This window comes from Ambystoma mexicanum, chromosome 9 (assembly GCF_040938575.1).
Source record: "Ambystoma mexicanum isolate Mex_15411 chromosome 9, UKY_AmexF1_1, whole genome shotgun sequence".
Classification (NCBI taxonomy): domain Eukaryota; kingdom Metazoa; phylum Chordata; class Amphibia; order Caudata; family Ambystomatidae; genus Ambystoma; species Ambystoma mexicanum.
Window position 1 is genome coordinate 19,900,641 of NC_090931.1, and position 19,476 is coordinate 19,920,116.

The following is a 19,476-nucleotide window of genomic DNA, read 5'->3' on the forward strand; positions in this document are numbered from 1 at the left end:
CTGTGTCCAAGTAAGGGCCATGCCCCCTTTTCCTGCTCCCCATGAATAGATGTTTTTGCATTCTAGGGTATTCTCTTGCATAGGTCACAACATGTACACCCCACAAAACTGGTTTGGGAGAATTCTAGGAACTTTGGGGGATATTTGCTGCAAGAGACCGCTATCCAGTGCACGCGTGTCTCGTTCTGAGAGTGCACATCCAGAGGAGGTCTTCCTTGACCAATATTACACACTGCCACAGAACAGGGCTCTTCTCATGACACCCACCCTGCTTCAGGTTGACATGGGCATGTGCGCCCCTCCATCAGAGACCCCCTCTCTCTATCTTCCGTGCAGCATTCTAGGAAAGGGTAGAGGGGGGCATTCATTGGCAAGAGAAGCAACATGTGCATGAACCACTGCTCCATTGGGCGTCTGTGTCCTGGCGCTCTACGCTGGTCGCCTTCATTGATTGACCACCAAGTACACAGGGAGGGACCCCGCGCAGATACCACAAAGGAAGGACAACACACGATATTGTTCCATTCGCATTTCTGTAGTTTAATAAAAGTGTAATAAGAGTAACAGTACTTTCCTGAAGAGGAGCAATCAGTCTCATTATTTACAACGACCCCTCCCCAAAATTCAGCAAAAAAAGTGAGCGTCTCTGCACGTGTGCACAGAACACGTGGCGGGGCTTGGGTCAGTCCATTCACAACATGCGCCCTCGCCCACTCAAAGCCTGAGACATCATTGGCTGATTCGAGCCCAATGCGTGTGATTGACGTGTTAAAGGAATCAGTGCTTGGGTCACATGACCCGACCTAACCCGTGGAAGCAAATGCATGGGTGAGGCGCATGCGCGGCAGCCATTCCTCGTGAGATTTGCTTCTACACCGCAGAAAATAAAAGGCTTCTTGTACGTGGTTTCTGTGAAATGTCTTTTCCCTTTTTATAAAAGATGCTCTTGATACTGAACGTTATTTGGATTTTTATTTCCTTGAAGATTGCACTGTTTTCAGCTTGAACGTCTTCGGGTAGTTTTCGCTTGTAAGGTTTGTGAATCAATTCAGGAAATTGGTTAGAAGGATTTGGAGAGGCCTGTCTTCCCGCCCCTGGCGGAGTTTGGCCTGAGCAGGGTTCTCAGGCCATGCTAAGACCAACGTTTATCATCGTGCAAAACTTCTAAAAATCTCTCTCTCTCTCTCTCTCTCGGTTCAACCTCGTCAAAGTCCCTTTTGGATTTTCAAGAGAAACGAATATCACAAAATGTCATTACTTGAAATCTGAGACCTTGGTGAGGTTCTGGCGCCCCTACCCTGCTGGTAAAGACCAAAGAGGTCAGCTGTGTGTTGGCCTTCGAGTCGTGTGAGTAGGAGTGCGTGAGCGAGAGAGTTTCAGAGATGGCTGGAGTGTTCAACTCATTTATTTCAAAAGAATACATTGAATCATAAGCCTTGGGCCATCTGCCCTGGTTTCATGCTGGCTTGTTTACAGTTGTTTTGTGTCTTCAGTGTGAGTGATAGAGAGGCAAGTGGGAGGAGCCTCGAGGGTGGCAGGTTGCCCTCATCCTATCACAAGGGTCATCTGCTGGGTTCTGATGTGGCCTTGTACATGTTGCGTTGGAGCCAGAGGGCTGACATAGAAGAAACCTTTGCAATGGCGACTAGAGCGGCTAAGAAGGCGAAGAAACATCCAAGGCGGGCGTCAGCTGCAGATCTCCAGATGTTTTGCACTACAGCTCCCATGATCCCTCACCATTGAGAATGCTGGCTAAGGCAGATACAAGTTGTAGTCCAAAGCATCTATAGAACCAAAGCTTAAGGGCGCGGCGATTGCCAATGTATTTTATGGATGATTTGTGGAGTCGCTCTTAATGGGCTTCCTAAACTTGAAGTGCCCAAGGGCTGTGCCAGTGGAGATGGGCAGAGCTGGGAGGCCTGGGTGGAAATGGAGGGATTGGCAAGAGTTAAGATTTTTGAAAGCACATCTGACCAGCGTTTTGAGAGTGCTGATAAGACTGTAGAAGAGACTGTTGAGGATTCTGAGATGGGCCGAAGAGCTTTCCTGGAACATGTTATCGAGGAGTGTAGGGTGGTGCATGTCTGTCTTGAGTGGCAGCCAAGCCTGATGAGGTCTCTCTGAGGGAAGGACATTAATATCGACAGTGCAATGTCTCAGTGCCCCAGCTGAGCATTAGTGAATAAGGAGACTGTCTGTAAGGCTTCCCACCTGTGAATAGGTCAGCACCCCAAGATGGCAGGCAGGCAGGCAGGCAGTGATGACCCATATTACAGGAAGTGCAATGATGACCGCACATTAATTGAAGTGACGTGTGCCAGTGAGGCACCTGCTGGCAAATGCACTTAGAAGGTTCAGCAGTCTCGACTTCCGGCTGTCTCTCCTGTATGAAAATCTATTTTCTTCCAGTTCAGTGAGGATCAGACTTCCCAGAGCTTTGACCCCAGAGGAATGGACCCACAGCGCTTGAATTGAGCACTTGTTAGTAACAGCGATCTTGAAAGTTTTTTAATATCACGTGAATCACCTCTGAAGTGCACTTAAAGCCTGGAAAGGTGTGATATTGTGCCCGCGGCAGGTTACTCAGGGCATCAGAGGAGAGGAAGGCTGAAGGGGACACGACATCAGAAGGGAGGACATGGTGAGATGAAATGAGTGATAGTGTGCACGCCCCTGCCATCAGTGTTGACTGATCGAGAACGCTGATCAGAAAAAAGGTCTAATGCCCGGTGCGTCTTCGAGCCGGCACATACCCTGTGGTGCTAAAGTTACTTAGTGCACGCTTGCACGATGCGCTTGAGACGTGCTCCAGCCTACCCTTGAAGTATGGGGGCGTGTTTGTTCTTCAGGTGTTACCCTTACCTGCCGGATCCCAGACGGAACCTTCTGAAATCCAGGCGGCTGTCAGAAGTGTCAGAGCCCAAAGTGGGCTAAGTGCCAGGTGACTGCGTTGGACACAGATGGGAAGAGGAATTAGGAGCCCAGATTATCACCAGAGTGACACACCTGCATGGCCAGGTGTTGGGGGCGGGGGCTGTGAGTGGGGGGGGGGGACTCTGTAGCCTTTCTGCCCTCACTGCCCCCGAATACGTGCACTAATCTCCCCAGTAGGGGGCTATATTTTGACAGGCAGTTCTTTTTTGCGTTCGCTTAGAACTTGGCAAGCAGAGCAGCTTGAATGCAACAGCCGCTGTATGGCTGGAGCTCCATGGGAGCTGCGTGACACGGACCCGGCGGGAGCAGCTAAGGGCCTGGAAGCCTAAGGGCAACTCATTCCAGACACAGAGTGACCGCTGCTGTGTTGCCAAGACTGGGCCATTGCTTGATGGCCCATCTCTTGCCCCTTCAGTCCTTACTCCACTCTGGGACCCTAGATTGTCTAGACTTCGACGTCAAGTTTGCTGCTGCCAGCTCGGCCCACCGAGATGCGGGAGCTTTGGAGTAAGCCGGTGTTTGACCACCTGCCACCCTTGTTGGATCTTGCAATGGGCTCACAAGGCAAGCGGTCAATGTCTTTTCTTTGGTCACACTTCATCAGGGACCCCCACTTGGTGGGATTCAACCTTCCTGTGTTGGTACTGGGTGTCGTAGGGACTTCATGGTTCTGGTGAGGAGTGTAGTGCCTGCATGATGTGTGTTCATATGGTCTGTGGACATGTGATGCCGTGCTCTCTGGGAGAGGTGTGACAGACACGCCTTACCCTAGGAACTCATTCTGCTCTCGGCATCGGCTTTGCTGTCGGGTCCTTTAGGGACCTTAACCTATTTATTCGTCATGGTTTTTATTGCTTTTTTATGTATATTCTTTATTTACTTTAAATCATTTTTCATTTATTTGTGCGTGCATTTATCCTTTTGGTCAAAACACAATTCAATGCAATGCAAAATAAATGTTCTTTTCCCAATAATAGCACTTTGGGTGGGGGGGCTCCTACCCTGGAGATTGTGACGAGTGAAGATCTCGTTAAATTCAGGGAGATGTTGAGGCCCAAATGTTCCCGCAGAGAGGGCTTCAATCCTAGGTGTGCACTGAGGTTGCTGCCACTGCTGGGTCGCACACATGCCTTGACAGCGCTAGCAACATAACATAACATAACATAACATAACATAACATAACATAACGTTAAGCACAGCGCACTAACACAATGGCCCTCATTACAAGTCTGGCTGCCTCGGCTCGGCCAGTACCACCGAATGGATGTGTCGTTACCGCAGCGGGCCACAACGGCAATGAAGTCGTTCCACATTCAGAAGTCCCACTGGACCACCCTGCAGACTGGAGGGATTGCTGAGGTGGGGATTCTGGAAGAAATACTTGCATGCAAGCGACAGAGAGATAGCCCCAATAATGGGTTGCTCGGCTTATAATTAGGGTAATGGAAAAACTGACAGTCATTCTGCTACCGTCTGTTCTCCCAGTTACCGCCCAACTCAACATGAAAAGGAAGGTGATTGGAATGGAAATACCACAAGGAGAATGGGATGGTGTTCTAGCAAGCCTAGAAATCATCAGAAGTATTAAACATAACATGTTGTGCTGTGAAACAAGTGATGTGCATCAAGAGATACATGTGTAGCGGACAAGGAAAAAATGAGGTACGGTAGGGGTCTCCATAAGAAGGGAGAGGGTCTCCATAAGACGGGAGAGGGTCTCCATAAGAAGGTAGGGGGTCTCCATAATACGGCAGAGGGGGTCTCCATCAGATGGGAGAAGGTCTCCATAAGAAGGTAGGGGGTCTCCATAAGACGGGAGAGGGTCTCCATAAGAAGGTAGGGGATCTGCATAAAATGGTAGGGTGTCTTTATAAGACGGTAGGGGATCTCCATAAAACGGTAGGGGATCTCCATAAGACGGGAGAGGGTCTCCATAAGAAGGTAGAGGGTCTCCATAAGAAAGTAGGGGGTCTCCATAAAACGGGAGAGGGTCTACATAAGAAGGTAGGGGGTCTCCATAAGATGGTAGGGGATCTCCATAATATGGTAGGGGGTCTCCATAAGACGGTAGGGCATCTCCATAAAAAGGGAGAGGGTCTCCATAAAATGGTAGGGGGTCTCCATAAAATGGCAGGGGATCTCCATAAGACGGGAGAGGGTCTCCATAAGATGGTAGGGGATCTCCATAAGACGGGAGAGGGTCTCCATAAGAAGGTAGGGGGTCTCCATAAAATGGTAGGGTGTCTCCATAAGATGATAGGGGGAGTCTCCATAAGACGGTAGAGGGTCTTCATAAGAAGGTAGAGGGGCTCCATAAGAAGGTAGAGGGTCTCCATAAGAAGGTAGAGGGTCTCCATAAGGTCGTAGGGGGACTCCATAAGACGGTAGAGCGTCTCCATAAGAACATCAGGGGTTTCCATAAAATCGTAGAGGGTCTCCATAAGAAGGTAGGGGGGTCTCCATAAGACGGTAAGGGGTATCTAAAAGGCACTAGGGGGGTCTCCATAAGACGGTAGAGGATCTCCATAAGAAGGTAGGGGGGTCTCCATAAGACGGTAGAGGGTCTCTATAAGATGGAAGGGGGTCTCCATAAAACAGTAGGGGGTCTCCATAAGACTGTAGAGGGTCTTCATAAGATGGTAGGGGTTCTCCATAAGACGGTAGAGGGTCTCCATAAAACGGTAGGGGATCTCCATAAAACGGTAGAGGGTCTCCGTAAGAAGGTAGGGGGTCTCCATAAAATGGTAGGGGGTCTCCATGAGACGGTAGGGGGGGGTCTCCATAACACTGTAGTGGGTCTTCATAAGAAGGTAGGGGGGGTCTCCATAAGACGGTAGAGGGTCTGGGTCTCCATAAAACGGTAGGGGGTCTCCATAAAATGGTAGAGGGTCTTCATAAGAAGGTAGAGGGTCTCCATAAGACGGTAGGAGGGTCTCCATAAGATGGTAGGGCTTCTCCATAAAACGGTACGGGGTCTCCATAAGAGAGGTTCCTCTGCAAAGATCAGGCCAATACTCCCAAGAATGAGAAATAGGAGTCCACCTACCCCTGCCACTCCCGGGGGGTCCATAGACTGGACTCTTATTTCTCATTGTTTTTATTGCGATCTCGTGTCAGGGTCGAGGTTCCTGCCCTGCACCCACATTTGATATCATGTTCTCTGAAGCTTAGGATGTATTGTGACTTGAGTGGGTGTGCACTGACGACTCACTTTACTTTAATACTCCCAAGAACGCAAGCCAGGGAGTAACTCCCTAGTTCTCTGCCATGTGAAGACCTGGGCACCGATTCGTTGTTGTATTCGGTGCTGTGTCGTCCCACACAACTGGACACAAAGAAGAGCTCTGTCGAAGGTGTCGTGATCTTAAGAGCGTCTTCGAGATAAAAGCATGCCTATTTCTTTACCCCGGGAGTGCCCAGTTCACAGTAGCTATGGATCACAACTCTAATATTTGTTATCAAATTAAACATATATTTTAAGTTTATGAAAAAGACTCGGGAGCTGCTTTTTTTTACTCCCTAAATCTGCACTTCTCTGCAAAATTCCATGAGTAGAATAGCAAAATGTTCCAGCCTCACAAGCGTGTCCGGAGCAAGTGCTTCATTTATAATCATTTATAAAATAAATAAACTAAGTGCAAGGGCCTTAATATTGTGTAGCATGCCCCTGGCACACCGGCACAGGCCGCTCCCCACGTGGGCAACATATATGAGCTTAGAGCTCACTGGGGCTGGTGGGTGCCATGACTGCGCAGGCGAGTGATTTACACACATGTCATGTGAGACACATGTTTACATGCGTCTTTAAGGGGTCATCATTACAATGTTGCTCTGATTCTGCAGGTGGCAAGTGGAATATGTTGACTCCAGTCACAGTAAATGTAGCAAACATGCTTCCCTCATACAATACATTGGCAACATCTTTACAACATTGAGGGACTTGCCTGTAAAACACAGTATCGCGAGCTGGAATAGGTTGGCACTGTGACACTGACAGTGGCCTTTCCCATGCCCTGGTCCCTTTGTGGGTGGCGGACGTTGCCGGCTGGTGACTCTTCTGTTACCAGCCCCCCCCCCGCCCCCCCGCCCTGGGTTCTGCTGGTCCTTACAGTGGAGAGCTGCAGAAATGTCATGCCGGCACACTGGAGCAGTGTGCAGTGAGCAGGCAGTGTGCAGTGAGCAGGCATGGCCACTGGCAGCACCCAGCATTCTTCCCTTCCAAGTCCTTTGTTATGGACATTGATAACTAGAATTGCCATCCAACTGTGGGTCAGGAATAACAATGAGCTGTCAAGGGTGCAGAGACGCTGGCCCAGTGCACAGTGGTGTTGCTTGCTGCGTGACTGACCAATCAAATACTATATTTGCCAAAACACCACATTGCAATCAAACTGACCAGGCAGTAAGCACCAGGGCTGAGAAAGAAGAGCCATGGCTGAGTCCTGCAAACACCGCAACAAATTAAATACTGGCTCCGGCTCTGGTGCAGCCCCCACTCTGTTGCAGCTCCCACTCTGGGCACCCCCACTCTGGTGCAGCCCCACCTCTGGCGCACCTCCCACTCTGGCGCATCTTCTACTCCGGTGCACCGCCCACTCTCGTGCAGCCCCCACTCTGGTGCAGCTCCCACTCTGGGCAGCTCCCACTCTGGCGCAGCTCCCACTCTGGTGCAGCTCCCACTCTGGGCACCCCCACTCTGGTGCAGCCCCACCTCTGGCGCACCTCCCACTCTGGCGCATCTTCTACTCCGGTGCACCGCCCACTCTCGTGCAGCCCCCACTCTGGTGCCGCTCCGCTGTTGTAAGGGTCAGGCTCCAACTAGGAAAGGTAAAGGTTGTTACAGTACCGGGCTACAGTGCAGAGTCTAAGAAACAGAGGGAGTCTGGGGGGGGGGGCACTATTGTCAATATTGTTCAATTATTAATTGTAGAAAGGAGTGAACTGGAGAAAGTTGGGCATAGTTCAGCTGCACCTCTGCCGAGAAGGGGCTGGCACCTGTTGGCAGGGGGTAAATGAGTGTGAACACCCATGAAAGAGAGACTGCAGCGACACCCAGAATTCAGGGCAGTGGAGTAACAGAAAGGAAGGTCCTGCCAGGCCAAGGAAGGTCCTGCCAGGCCAAGGAAGGCCAGGCCAAGGAAGGCCAGGCCAATTAAGGTCTTGCCAGGCCAAGGAAGGCCAGGCCAATAAAGGTCATGCCAGGCCAAGCAAGGTCCTGCCAGGGCAATGAAGGTCCTGCCAGGCCAATGAAGGCGATGCCAGGCCAATGAAGGTCCTGCCAGGCCAAGGAAGGTCCTGCCAGGCCAAGGAAGGTCCTGCCAGGCCAAGGAAGGCCAGGCCAAGGAAGGCCAGGCCAATTAAGGTCTTGCCAGGCCAAGGAAGGCCAGGCCAATAAAGGTCATGCCAGGCCAAGCAAGGTCCTGCCAGGCCAAGGAAGGTCCTGCCAGGCCAAGGAAGGCCAGGCCAAGGAAGGCCAGGCCAATTAAGGTCTTGCCAGGCCAAGGAAGGCCAGGCCAATAAAGGTCATGCCAGGCCAAGCAAGGTCCTGCCAGGGCAATGAAGGTCCTGCCAGGCCAATGAAGGTGATGCCAGGCCAATGGAGGTCCTGCCAGGCCAAGGAAAGTCCTGCCAGGCCAAGGAAGGTGATGCCAGGCCAATGAAGGCCAGGCCAATGAAGGTCCTGCCAGGTCAATGAATGCCATTGCGTTTGACGGGTACTCAGAGTTCAGATCAAGGCAGACACATAGATGTGTTCTACTTGACTCAATCTCACATGCTGAAGGCTCCAACGCCCTTTGTTGTCATTCATTGTCCTCTATGCCATGTGTAGTGGGAGGGTGGGTGCAACTCTTCCCAGCTGGCTTTCAGGGAGACCTGCAAGCGAATTGATGACAGGGAGAGGAAATGGAACAACAGAGTCAAGGAGATGCCCTTTAAGGTTCATGTGGGGTGAGGACGGGGGCATTGGAGGCCATTCCACTGAAGTAGGGCATTGAGTCTATCCAATGATTTCTAAAGGTACCTGGAAGAGCAGGGGGCATTGGAAATCATTTGGAGAGGCCTACAGCTCACGAAAAATGGAAATTGGGGGTTTCCATAAAAAAGCCATTGAGACCCCACCTAAAGTAGTGCATTACGTTTTCCACAGTAGCAAAGCAACATTAAGCAAGTTACCTAAAGTCTAGACTTCAGAGAAAGAGTACGCGAGACGATGAGCCATGTGCTCTGGATGGATATCAGAGATGCTTGAGCAAATCCCCCTCTTGCACTGCTGAATATGAGCTGAAATGCTCCAGGTGAGCTAAACAGACCCGACGAAAAGGTCTCCACCATGTGTCTGAACAGAACCACGACTCAGGAATGGTTCCTCACGCAGCTCGACTAGTGAGCTCCTCACAAAGCTCGACCAGTGAGTTCCTCACGAAGCTCGACTAGTGAGTTCCTCACGCAGCTCGACTAGTGAGTTCCTCACGCAGCTCGACTAGTGAGTTCCTCACGAAGCTCGACTAGTGAGTTCCTCACGCAGCTCGACTAGTGAGTTCCTCACGCAGCTCGACTAGTGAGTTCCTCACAAAGCTCCACCAGTGAGTTCCTCACGAAGCTTGACTAGTGAGTTCCTCACGCAGCTCGACCAGTGAGTTCCTCACGAAGCTCGACCAGTGAGTTCCTCACGAAGCTCGACTAGTGAGTTCCTTACGAAGCTCGACTACTGTACAAAGTTTATAATCCTGCAGAACTGGGAGCGCTGAAAGGAGCTGGGGGATGAGAGTGGAGGGAGGGACTGCACAGAGCTGGGGGTGGAGAGATATGAACAGAGCTGGGAGAGAACAACATAGCAGGAAATTATGGACAGAGCAACAACCAGTCAGATATGAGCAAAGCTGAAAGCGAGGCGATATGAACAGACTTGGGCACAAGGAGACATGAATGGAACTCAGATTCAGGCTATATGAAAAGAGCTGGGAGTGAGGAGATATGACCAGAGCTGTGTGAAGAGGTATCATCAGAGCTGTGTGTGAGGAGATAGGACCTGTGCTGGGAGTGAGGAGATATGATCAGAGCTGTGTGAAGAGGTATCATCAGAGCTGTGTGAAGAGGCATGATCAGAGCTGGGAGTGAGGAGATATGACCTGTGCTGGGAGTGAGGAGATATGACCAGAGCTGTGTGAAGAGGTATGATCAGAGCTGGGAGTGAGGAGATATGATCAGAGCTGTGTGAAGAGGAATGATCAGAGCTGGGAGTGAGGCGATATGACCTGTGCTGGGAGTGAGGAGATATGACCAGAGCTGTGTGAAGAGGTATCATCAGAGCTGTGTGTGAGGAGATAGGACCTGTGCTGGGAGTGAGGAGATATGACCAGAGCTGTGTGAAGAGGTATCATCAGAGCTGTGTGTGAGGAGATAGGACCTGTGCTGGTAGAGAGGAGATATGACCAGAGCTGTGTGAAGAGGTATCATCACAGCTGTGTGAAGAGTCATGATCAGAGCTGTGTGTGAGGAGATAGGACCTGTGCTGGGAGTGAGGATATATGACCAGAGCTGTGTGAAGAGGTATCATCAGAGCTGTCTGTGAGGAGATAGGACCTGTGCTGTGAGTGAGGAGATATGACCAGAGCTGTGTGAAGAGGTATCGTCAGAGCTGTGTGTGAGGAGATAGGACCTATGCTGGGAGTGAGGAGATATGACCAGAGCTGTGTGAAGAGGTATGATCAGAGCTGTGTGTGAGGAGATAGGACCTGTGCTGGGAGTGAGGAGATATGACCAGAGCTGTGTGAAGAGGTATGATCAGAGCTGTGTGTGAGGAGATAGGACCTGTGCTGGGAGTGTGTAGATATGATCAGAGCTGTGTGAAGAGGTATCATCAGAGCTGTGTGTGAGGAGATAGGACATGTGCTGGTAGTGAGGATATATGACCAGAGCTGTGTGAAGAGGTATGATCAGAGCTGTGTGTGAGGAGATAGGACCTGTGCTGGTAGTGAGGATATATGACCAGAGCTGTATGAAGAGGCATGATCAGAGCTGTGTGTGAGGAGATAGGCCTTGTGCTGGGAGTGAGGAGATATGACCAGAGCTGTGTGAAGAGGTATGATCAGAGCTGTGTGTGATGAGATAGGACCTGTGCTGGTAGTGAGGATATATGACCAGAGCTGTGTGAAGAGGTATGATCAGAGCTGTGTGTGAGGAGATAGGACCTGTGCTGGTAGAGAGGAGATATGACCAGAGCTGTGTGAAGAGGTATCATCAGAGCTGTGTGAAGAGTCATGATCAGAGCTGTGTGTGAGGAGATAGGACCTGTGCTGGGAGTGAGGAGATATGACCAGAGCTGTGTGAAGAGGTATGATCAGAGCTGTGTGTGAGGAGATAGGAACTGTGTTGGTAGAGAGGAGATATGATCAGAGCTGTGTGAAGAGGTATCATCAGAGCTGTGTGTGAGGAGATAGGACCTGTGCTGGTAGAGAGGAGATATGACCAGAGCTGTGTGAAGAGGTATCATCAGAGCTGTGTGAAGAGACATGATCTGAGCTGTGTGTGAGGAGATAGGACCTGTGCTTGGAGTGAGGAGATATGACCAGAGCTGTGTGAAGAGGTATCATCAGAGCTGTGTGTGAGGAGATAGGACCTGTGCTGGGAGTGAGGAGATATGACCAGAGCTGTGTGAAGAGGTGTGATCAGGGCTGTGTGTGAGGAGATAGGACCTGTGCTGGGAGTGAGGAGATATGATCAGAGCTGTGTGAAGAGGTATCATCAGAGCTGTGTGTGAGGAGATAGGACCTGTGCTGGTAGTGAGGATATATGACCAGAGCTGTGTGAAGAGGTATGATCAGAGTTGTGTGTGAGGAGATATGACATGTGCTGGGAGTGAGGAGATATGACCAGAGCTGTGTGAAGAGGTATCATCAGAGCTGTGTGTGAGGAGATAGGACCTGTGCTGGGAGTGAGGAGATATGACCAGAGCTGTGTGAAGAGGTATGATCAGAGCTGTGTGTGAGGACCTGTGCTGGGAGTGAGGAGATATGACCAGAGCTGTGTGAAGAGGTATGATCAGAGCTGTGTGTGAGGAGATAGGACCTCTGCTGGTAGTGAGGAGATATGGTCAGAGCTGAGTGTGAAGAGATACAATCATCTGTGTGTGAGGGCATATGACCAGAGCTGTGTGAAGAGATATGATCAGAGCTGTGTGTGAGGTGATATGATGAGAGCTGGGAGAGAGGAGATATGACCTGTGTTGGGAGCGAGAAGATATGATCAAAGCTGTGTGAGGAGAGAGCTGTGTGTGAGGAGATATCATCAGAGCTGGCTGTGGGAAGATATGATCATATTATCAGAGATTGAAGTGAAGCGATATGGACGCAGCTGGAAGATCTGACTAGAGGTTTTTCTGAGTGGGAGATATAAACATAGTAATGAGATGTGAATAGAGTAGGGCAATATGGACACAACTTGGAGCAGGACGATGACTGATATAAAAGAGCGTGGAGTAATTGTGATGGTTCTTTTATAACAAGCGTAATACCACAAACCAGTTTCTAAGCGCGAGACCCAGGATTTAAGCCCATGTTGCTGTGCATTGTTTTGCCTCCAAGACAAACACATTGCCCCTGAGCTGTCCGCCCAGCCCAATCGGGAGATATGTACTGAGATGGGGTGTGAAAAGAGTTTGTAGAGAAGAAGAGACATTGGTGATATAAGCAGAGCTTTGAGTGGCGAGATATGGACACAGATGTTACAGAGCAGATATTAACAGTGCTCCAGGATATGAAGCGAGCTGGAAGTGAGACGATATGAACCGAGCGGACAGTGGGGAGATATGAACTGAATTCTGAGTAGAGAGATATGAACAGGACTGTGAGATAAGAGGAAAGCTTGGAGATCTCACAGGATGGGCAATTGGGAGCGATAGATAAGAGCTAGGGATGGAGAGATGTGAACATATGTTTCAGTGATACGATACGGACAGCGCTGGGAGTGTGGCGATATAAACAGAACTGGAATGGGAATATATTGACGGAGCTGGGAAAGAGGAGATATGGACAGAACTGGGAGTGAGGGGATAGGCGATACGGACAGTGCTGGGATTGAGGGGATAGGCGATACGGACAGTGCTGGGAGTGAGGGGATAGGTGATACGGACAGCGCTGGGAGTGTGGCGATATAAACAGAACTGGAATGGGGATATATTGACAGAGCTGGGAAAGAGGAGATATGGACAGAACTGGGAGTGAGGGGATAGGCGATACAGACAGCGCTGGGAATGTGGCGATATAAACAGAACTGGAATGGGAATATATTGACAGAGCTGGGAAAGAGGAGATATGGACAGAACTGGGAGTGAGGGGATAGGCGATACAGACAGTGCTGGGAGTGAGGGGATAGGCGATACGGACAGTGCTGGGAGTGTGGCGATATAAACAGAACTGGAATGGGAATATATTGACAGAGCTGGGAAAGAGGAGATATGGACAGAACTGTTAGTGAGGGGATAGACGATACAGACAGTGCTGGGAGTGAGGGGATAGGCGATACGGACAGTGCTGGGAGTGAGGGGATAGACGATACAGACAGTGCTGGGAGTGTGGCGATATAAACAGAACTGGAATGGGAATATATTGACGGAGCTGGGAAAGAGGAGATATGGACAGAACTGGGAGTGAGCCAAAATGAAGTGATCTGGGAAATATGGACAGGGTTGGGAGTGAGGTATTTTGGGCAGAGCTGGAAGTGGGGAGATATAACAAGAGATGGAAGATATGATAGATACATTTAACCACTTCAATGGTGGGAAGGGACGGTGTAGATCTTGAAGTTATTTCTTAGTCTAGGGCTTAGGGAAGCCAGAAAGTGTAACAATTAGGGTGTTACTCAGAAGGCACTACGTCCGGTCACTGTGATAGTGCCATGAATTCTAGCAGGTTTCAAAAAGGCCTGATGAGGAAATGTTAGAGTGAAAGCAGTGAAAGAGTTACGGTAGAGCTGAAGACTAGATATGCAGCCTCTTACATGTTTGCCGGTATCCCGCCGGATAGTAGCAAAGTGCAATACCATTTTCCTCACTTGGTCTGCCGGAATTACCGACAGATTCCAAGTAGCGGAAATGCCAGTAAATTCCTATTCCATGGTGTCCTATAGGATTCCACTGGGACTGAGCTGGAGGTAAATCCACCACCATACCGTGAAACTTGCAGTGTGCCGGTGCGGTAACGTGCCGGTATGCGGTAATACCAGAATGCTATTACCACAGCAGCAATTTCAAAATGAGGCCCATGTCTGTACCATTGAGGGAGGCGAGGGAGTGGCAGACAGATAAGCCTGGCTGTTTATAGCAGTCAAACACATGCATGCGTACTTGCAGACTACGGCGAGGCAGGGTGCTGGTGGCTGTGATGCCCTAACACCACAAGTAGGGCGAGACTGAGAAAGAATGATTACGGAGAATAAGAACAGGATTTGTGGAAAACTGGGTGGCCAAAAATGGCTATGTCTAGGTTCTGCGGATAAGGGTGGTGATGAAGGAGTGAGGAAAAGACGAAGCTGAGGAGCAGTGGAATTACACAAAGAGGATGAGCGGGGGGCGGGAGGGGCGTGGGCATGATGATGGGCAAGATGATTAACAAGTAGGGGTGAGAATGGTGATGGTGAGGAAGAAATGGGCGAGAAGATGTGACAGCAGGGATGGTGAGGAAGAAATGGGCGAGAAGATGTGACAGCAGGGACGGTGAGGAAGAAATGGGCGAGAAGATGTGACAGCAGGGACGGTGAGGAAGAAATGGGCGAGAAGATGTGACAGCAGGGATGGTGAGGAAGAAATGGGCGAGAAGATGTGACAGCAGGGATGGTGAGGAAGAAATGGGCGAGAAGATGTGACAGCAGGGATGGTGAGGAAGAAATGGGCGAGAAGATGTGACAGCAGGGATGGTGAGGAAGAAATGGGCGAGAAGATGTGACAGCAGGGACGGTGAGGAAGAAATGGGCGAGAAGATGTGACAGCAGGGACGGTGAGGAAGAAATGGGCGAGAAGATGTGACAGCAGGGATGGTGAGGAAGAAATGGGCGAGAAGATGTGACAGCAGGGATGGTGAGGAAGAAATGGGCGAGAAGATGTGACAGCAGGGATGGTGAGGAAGAAATGGGCGAGAAGATGTGACAGCAGGGATGGTGAGGAAGAAATGGGCGAGAAGATGTGACAGCAGGGATGGTGAGGAAGAAATGGGCGAGAAGATGTGACAGCAGGGATGGTGAGGAAGAAATGGGCGAGAAGATGTGACAGCAGGGATAGTAAGGAAGAAATGGGCGAGAAGATGTGACAGCAGGGACGGTGAGGAAGAAATGGGCGAGAAGATGTGACAGCAGGGATGGTGAGGAAGAAATGGGCGAGAAGATGTGACAGCTGGGATAGTAAGGAAGAAATGGGCGAGAAGATGTGACAGCAGGGATGGTGAGGAAGAAATGGGCGAGAAGATGTGACAGCAGGGATGGTGAGGAAGAAATGGGCGAGAAGATGTGACAGCAGGGATGGTGAGGAAGAAATGGGCGAGAAGATGTGACAGCAGGGATGGTGAGGAAGAAATGGGTGAGAAGATGTGACAGCAGGGACGGTGAGGAAGAAAGAGGGTGAGAAGATGTGACAGCAGGGACGGTGAGGAAGAAAGGGGCGAGAAGATGTGATAGCAGGGACGGTGAGGAAGAAATGGGCGAGAAGATGTGACAGCATGGATGGTGAGGAAGAAATGGGCGAGAAGATGCGACAGCAGGGATGGTGAGGAAGAAATGGGCGAGAAGATGCGACAGCAGGGGTGGTGAGGAAGAAATGGGCGAGAAGATGTGACAGCAGGGATGGTGAGGAAGAAATGGGTGAGAAGATGTGACAGCAGGGATGGTGAGGAAGAAATGGGCGAGAAGATGTGACAGCAAGGATGGTGTGGAAGAAATGGGCGAGAAGATGTGACAGCAGGGATGGTGAGGAAGAAATGGGCGAGAAGATGTGACAGCAGGTACGGTGAGGAAGAAATGGGCGAGAAGATGTGACAGCAGGGACGGTGAGGAAGAAATGGGCGAGAAGATGTGACAGCAGGGATGGTGAGGAAGAAATGGGCGAGAAGATGTGACAGCAGGGACGGTGAGGAAGGGGTAAGCTTTGTGTGCAGAGGCGTCGCTAGGGTGGCTGAAGGTGCTATAGCCCCGGGTCTTTTGGTTGTAGCCCCAGATAGAAGCTCAGGGACTGCAACCAAAAGGCTATCGCTAGCCCCGAATCCCAACAATACCGACATTAGCTTAGCCCCTGATCTTTTCCCGGACTAGCAACCCCCCTGGTTGTGTGTGAATAGTGATTGGGAGGAAGAGGACGTGTAAAGAGGTGTGTTAATAGTGAGGGTGAGGATGATATGATATGATATGATATTTAGAACGTGCTTAATACCCAGCGGTTTCTAAGCACAGACCCGGGGATCGAACCTGTATTGCTCCGTGTCGTCTTGCTTTGAAGGCGAGCATGTTGCCCCTGAGCTATCCTCCAGAGACAAAGAACAAATAGATGACCGAATGGTGATGGAGAGGAACAGGGTGAGCGAAGAGGTGTGTGAATCCTGGTGGTGGGGAGGAGGATCAGTGAGACGCTGGAGTACAGTGAGGGGGGGTCCCTGGAGTATGTGGTAACATTTTCTGTGGTGCAGTGCTCCCATCATCTCCCCGGTTGTAGGAAAGAGATGAAACACCAGCAGGATTCCTACTTAAAAGGCATGTTTTCTAAACCCGAAGAGGGAGCTTGAAGGTCACAAGCACAACTTCTTGCACAATCACTCGGTCCCTGAAACACATTCACTTCCCCGGGATCAGCGCCTTAGACTGAGTGCTTCTGGAGGAGGCGTGGAGCCTGGACTTCTCTCCTTGCCATGACCTCAAAATACTCTTTTCTGCTTTCATCGATTCCTAGGTCTCATTTCACAGCTCAAACGACTCCAAGGCCGGCCTGAGATTTGGAGCCATGTCCCGGGGTCCTTTTCCGGGGGCCTGATCTTTGCTTTGTACATTTCATGTTAGGGGAAGGCCATTTGCTCTCCTCCGCTCCTTCAAGGGCGGAGGTGTAGTTTTGCACAGAGCTCCACAGGAAAATGGCAAGATGTATTGCAGTGGCCCTACTGCGGAGTGGAAAGAAGCAAGCAAGCATAGGAAGGTAAGATCAACCAGTCGAAATGAACCGTCGCTTTGTTGGGATGCATATGGCAAATGTAGTCACCAAATAAGACCATTTTATCGCAACTCCCTTCCTGTTCCGGGTGAGGCGGAGCCTCGAGGAGACAGATTTTCCATAGTTCAACCATTTAGCAAGCGTGGTTATTGATGCATAGCACAAAGACCTGAAGATCAGGAGGGAACGGAGGAAGAGAAAAATGGATGGCGTTCCCGATATATCTTCAACTCAGAGTTCAAGACCCAACCACACCAAGTCTGGCAGAGAAGCTCCCATGCTAGTGGAACAGGCCCATTGCTGCAGCGAGAGCCTTGAGTAGCCTGGTGGCCAGTCAGTCTGAAAAAAACGAGTCTCTGAAGATTTGGTATCAAGAGGGCAGGCGGGTGGTTTGGATCAGCTTATGACCAATTAGGTTATCTGCCACCAGGTAATGTCCAAACCGCTGGCCTCGTATTGGGCGTTCAGGTAGTCTGGAACCCAAGAGCATCCAGAGAATTGCTGATGTGAAATCAAGAATCTCAGAGCAGCTGGCAATCAATCAGACCATCTGGAAGGCTGTGTTTTGGGCAGGGACCATGATGGGTGTGGCATCCAACCTCATTGGGCTGGCATAGCTTCCTTGACTGGTCGCCAAGGATCGTGCTTCCGCTTGCCCACGGCTGTAGTGTTGTGGAGCTGAACGGGGCGTTGCTTGAGTAGATAGAGTCTGCTGGCTGCGACAGGCACTGTTGGTGGTTGAACGCGTCGAGGAGGAACCTGAGCGGGAACTTCTAGAGCCTGAAAAGGAGGAGCCTGGCTGGACCAGACGGGCTTTTGGTGCCTCAGCATCTTCCCTAGGGGGGGAAAAAACAAGACTCGGTCAGAAGAAGACACAAAGAACATTGGATGGCAAGGACAGTAAGGAACGACTGCAACCAGGATGCAAGACATCATGGCTCTGCTTCTGCACATTACATCATCCCTGCTGGCAATCTACTTCTAAAGCCATGTTTCAATGCTCGGGTGAATACATGCAGAACTGTGTATTTTGCTCTGCGAAGGTCAGGCGCGTTCCTGTGAGCTCTCCAGGGATGCAGCTGCTCATGCACGAGCACCTGTAACCAGAGAGGCCGGAGAGGTTACGCTGCAGCACACAGCACCGGTACACGAGTCCCATTAAACCTGATCCCTCCTCTCCGAACGGAACCCATCTCTTATGCAGAAGCTTCTCCCGCCGCCGGCCCAATGTGAAGGTCATGTCCGTCGCGCGCGCTGCTGGCTAGCGAGCATGATGGCGCCTTCGAGCTGGGGGGGCGGAGCCAAGAATGAGCGACACATGACCTTTTCACCCCTGCCACTTTCATGAAAGCCCTTTCCATGCAAGACCTTATCACCGAAAATGCAAACATTAAATTAAATGTAAAACTGGCCAAATGGTTAACAAAAAAAAATGGGGGAAAAAACCGTGACATCAAAAGTAAAATGCAAACATTTAAATAATAAACCGAGCGTCAACAGGGAATAAGAGAAAGAGGAAAACAAGCTGTAATGCAAAACGAATAAAGAAGGTTGGAGTGAAAGGGAGGGACGCGCGAATCAGGTAAAAATCAGGAGAAAGAAAAGAGAAATAACGCAAAAATAAACAGACAGACCTCAGACCCGCCCAAAAAGGTTGCATTGAGTTGGGCTTGCAGCTCAATGCCATGCACGCTACAGTGAGATGGCCTGTATTATAACGGTGCAGTGCAATGCCATGCAGGCTGCAGTGAGATGACCTGTATCGTAAAGGTTGCATTGAGTTGGCCTTGCAGTGCAATGCCATGCACACTGCAGTGAGATGGCCTGTATTATAAAGGTTGCATTGAGCTGGGTTTGCAGTGCAATGCCATGCAGGCTGCAGTGAGATGACCTGTATCGTAAAGGTTGCATTGAGTTGGCCTTGCAGTGCAATGCCATGCACACTGCAGTGAGATGGCCTGTATTATAAAGGTTGCATTGAGCTGGGTTTGCAGTGCAATGCCATGCACGCTGCAGTGAGATGGCCTGTATCATAAAGGTTGCATTTAGTTGGGCTTGCCGTGCAATGCCATGCATGCTGCAGTGAGATGGCCTGTAGTTTAATGGATGCATTGATTCAGTGTGGCACTGAGATGGCCTCCATTGAATGGATGCATTCACCCTGCCTTGAAGTGAGAGATTGCCTGCACTGAATTGGATGCATTGATTTAGTGTGGCACTGCGATCGCCTGCGATGAATTAGCTGCAAGGACCTCGGCGTGGAGTGCCATGTCCTGCACTGAAATGACTTAATTTACTCTGGCTTGCAGTGTGAGGTAGCCTTTTTGAAATGACTGCATTCACTCTTGCCTGCAGTGAGA

General features: G+C 50.3%; 1 protein-coding gene across 1 annotated transcript in view; it reads right to left on the bottom strand.

Annotated features, from left to right (window-relative positions):
* Positions 1-516: 516 nt before the first annotated feature.
* The window catches only part of CLMP (CXADR like membrane protein), a 456,485-nt gene continuing 437,525 nt past the window's right edge, over positions 517-19,476 (bottom strand). The window contains exon 7 of the mRNA XM_069614088.1: positions 517-17,952. Within this exon, the coding sequence (XP_069470189.1) occupies positions 17,658-17,952 (295 nt within the window). The 3' untranslated portion in view covers positions 517-17,657. The remainder of the gene's footprint in view (positions 17,953-19,476) is intronic.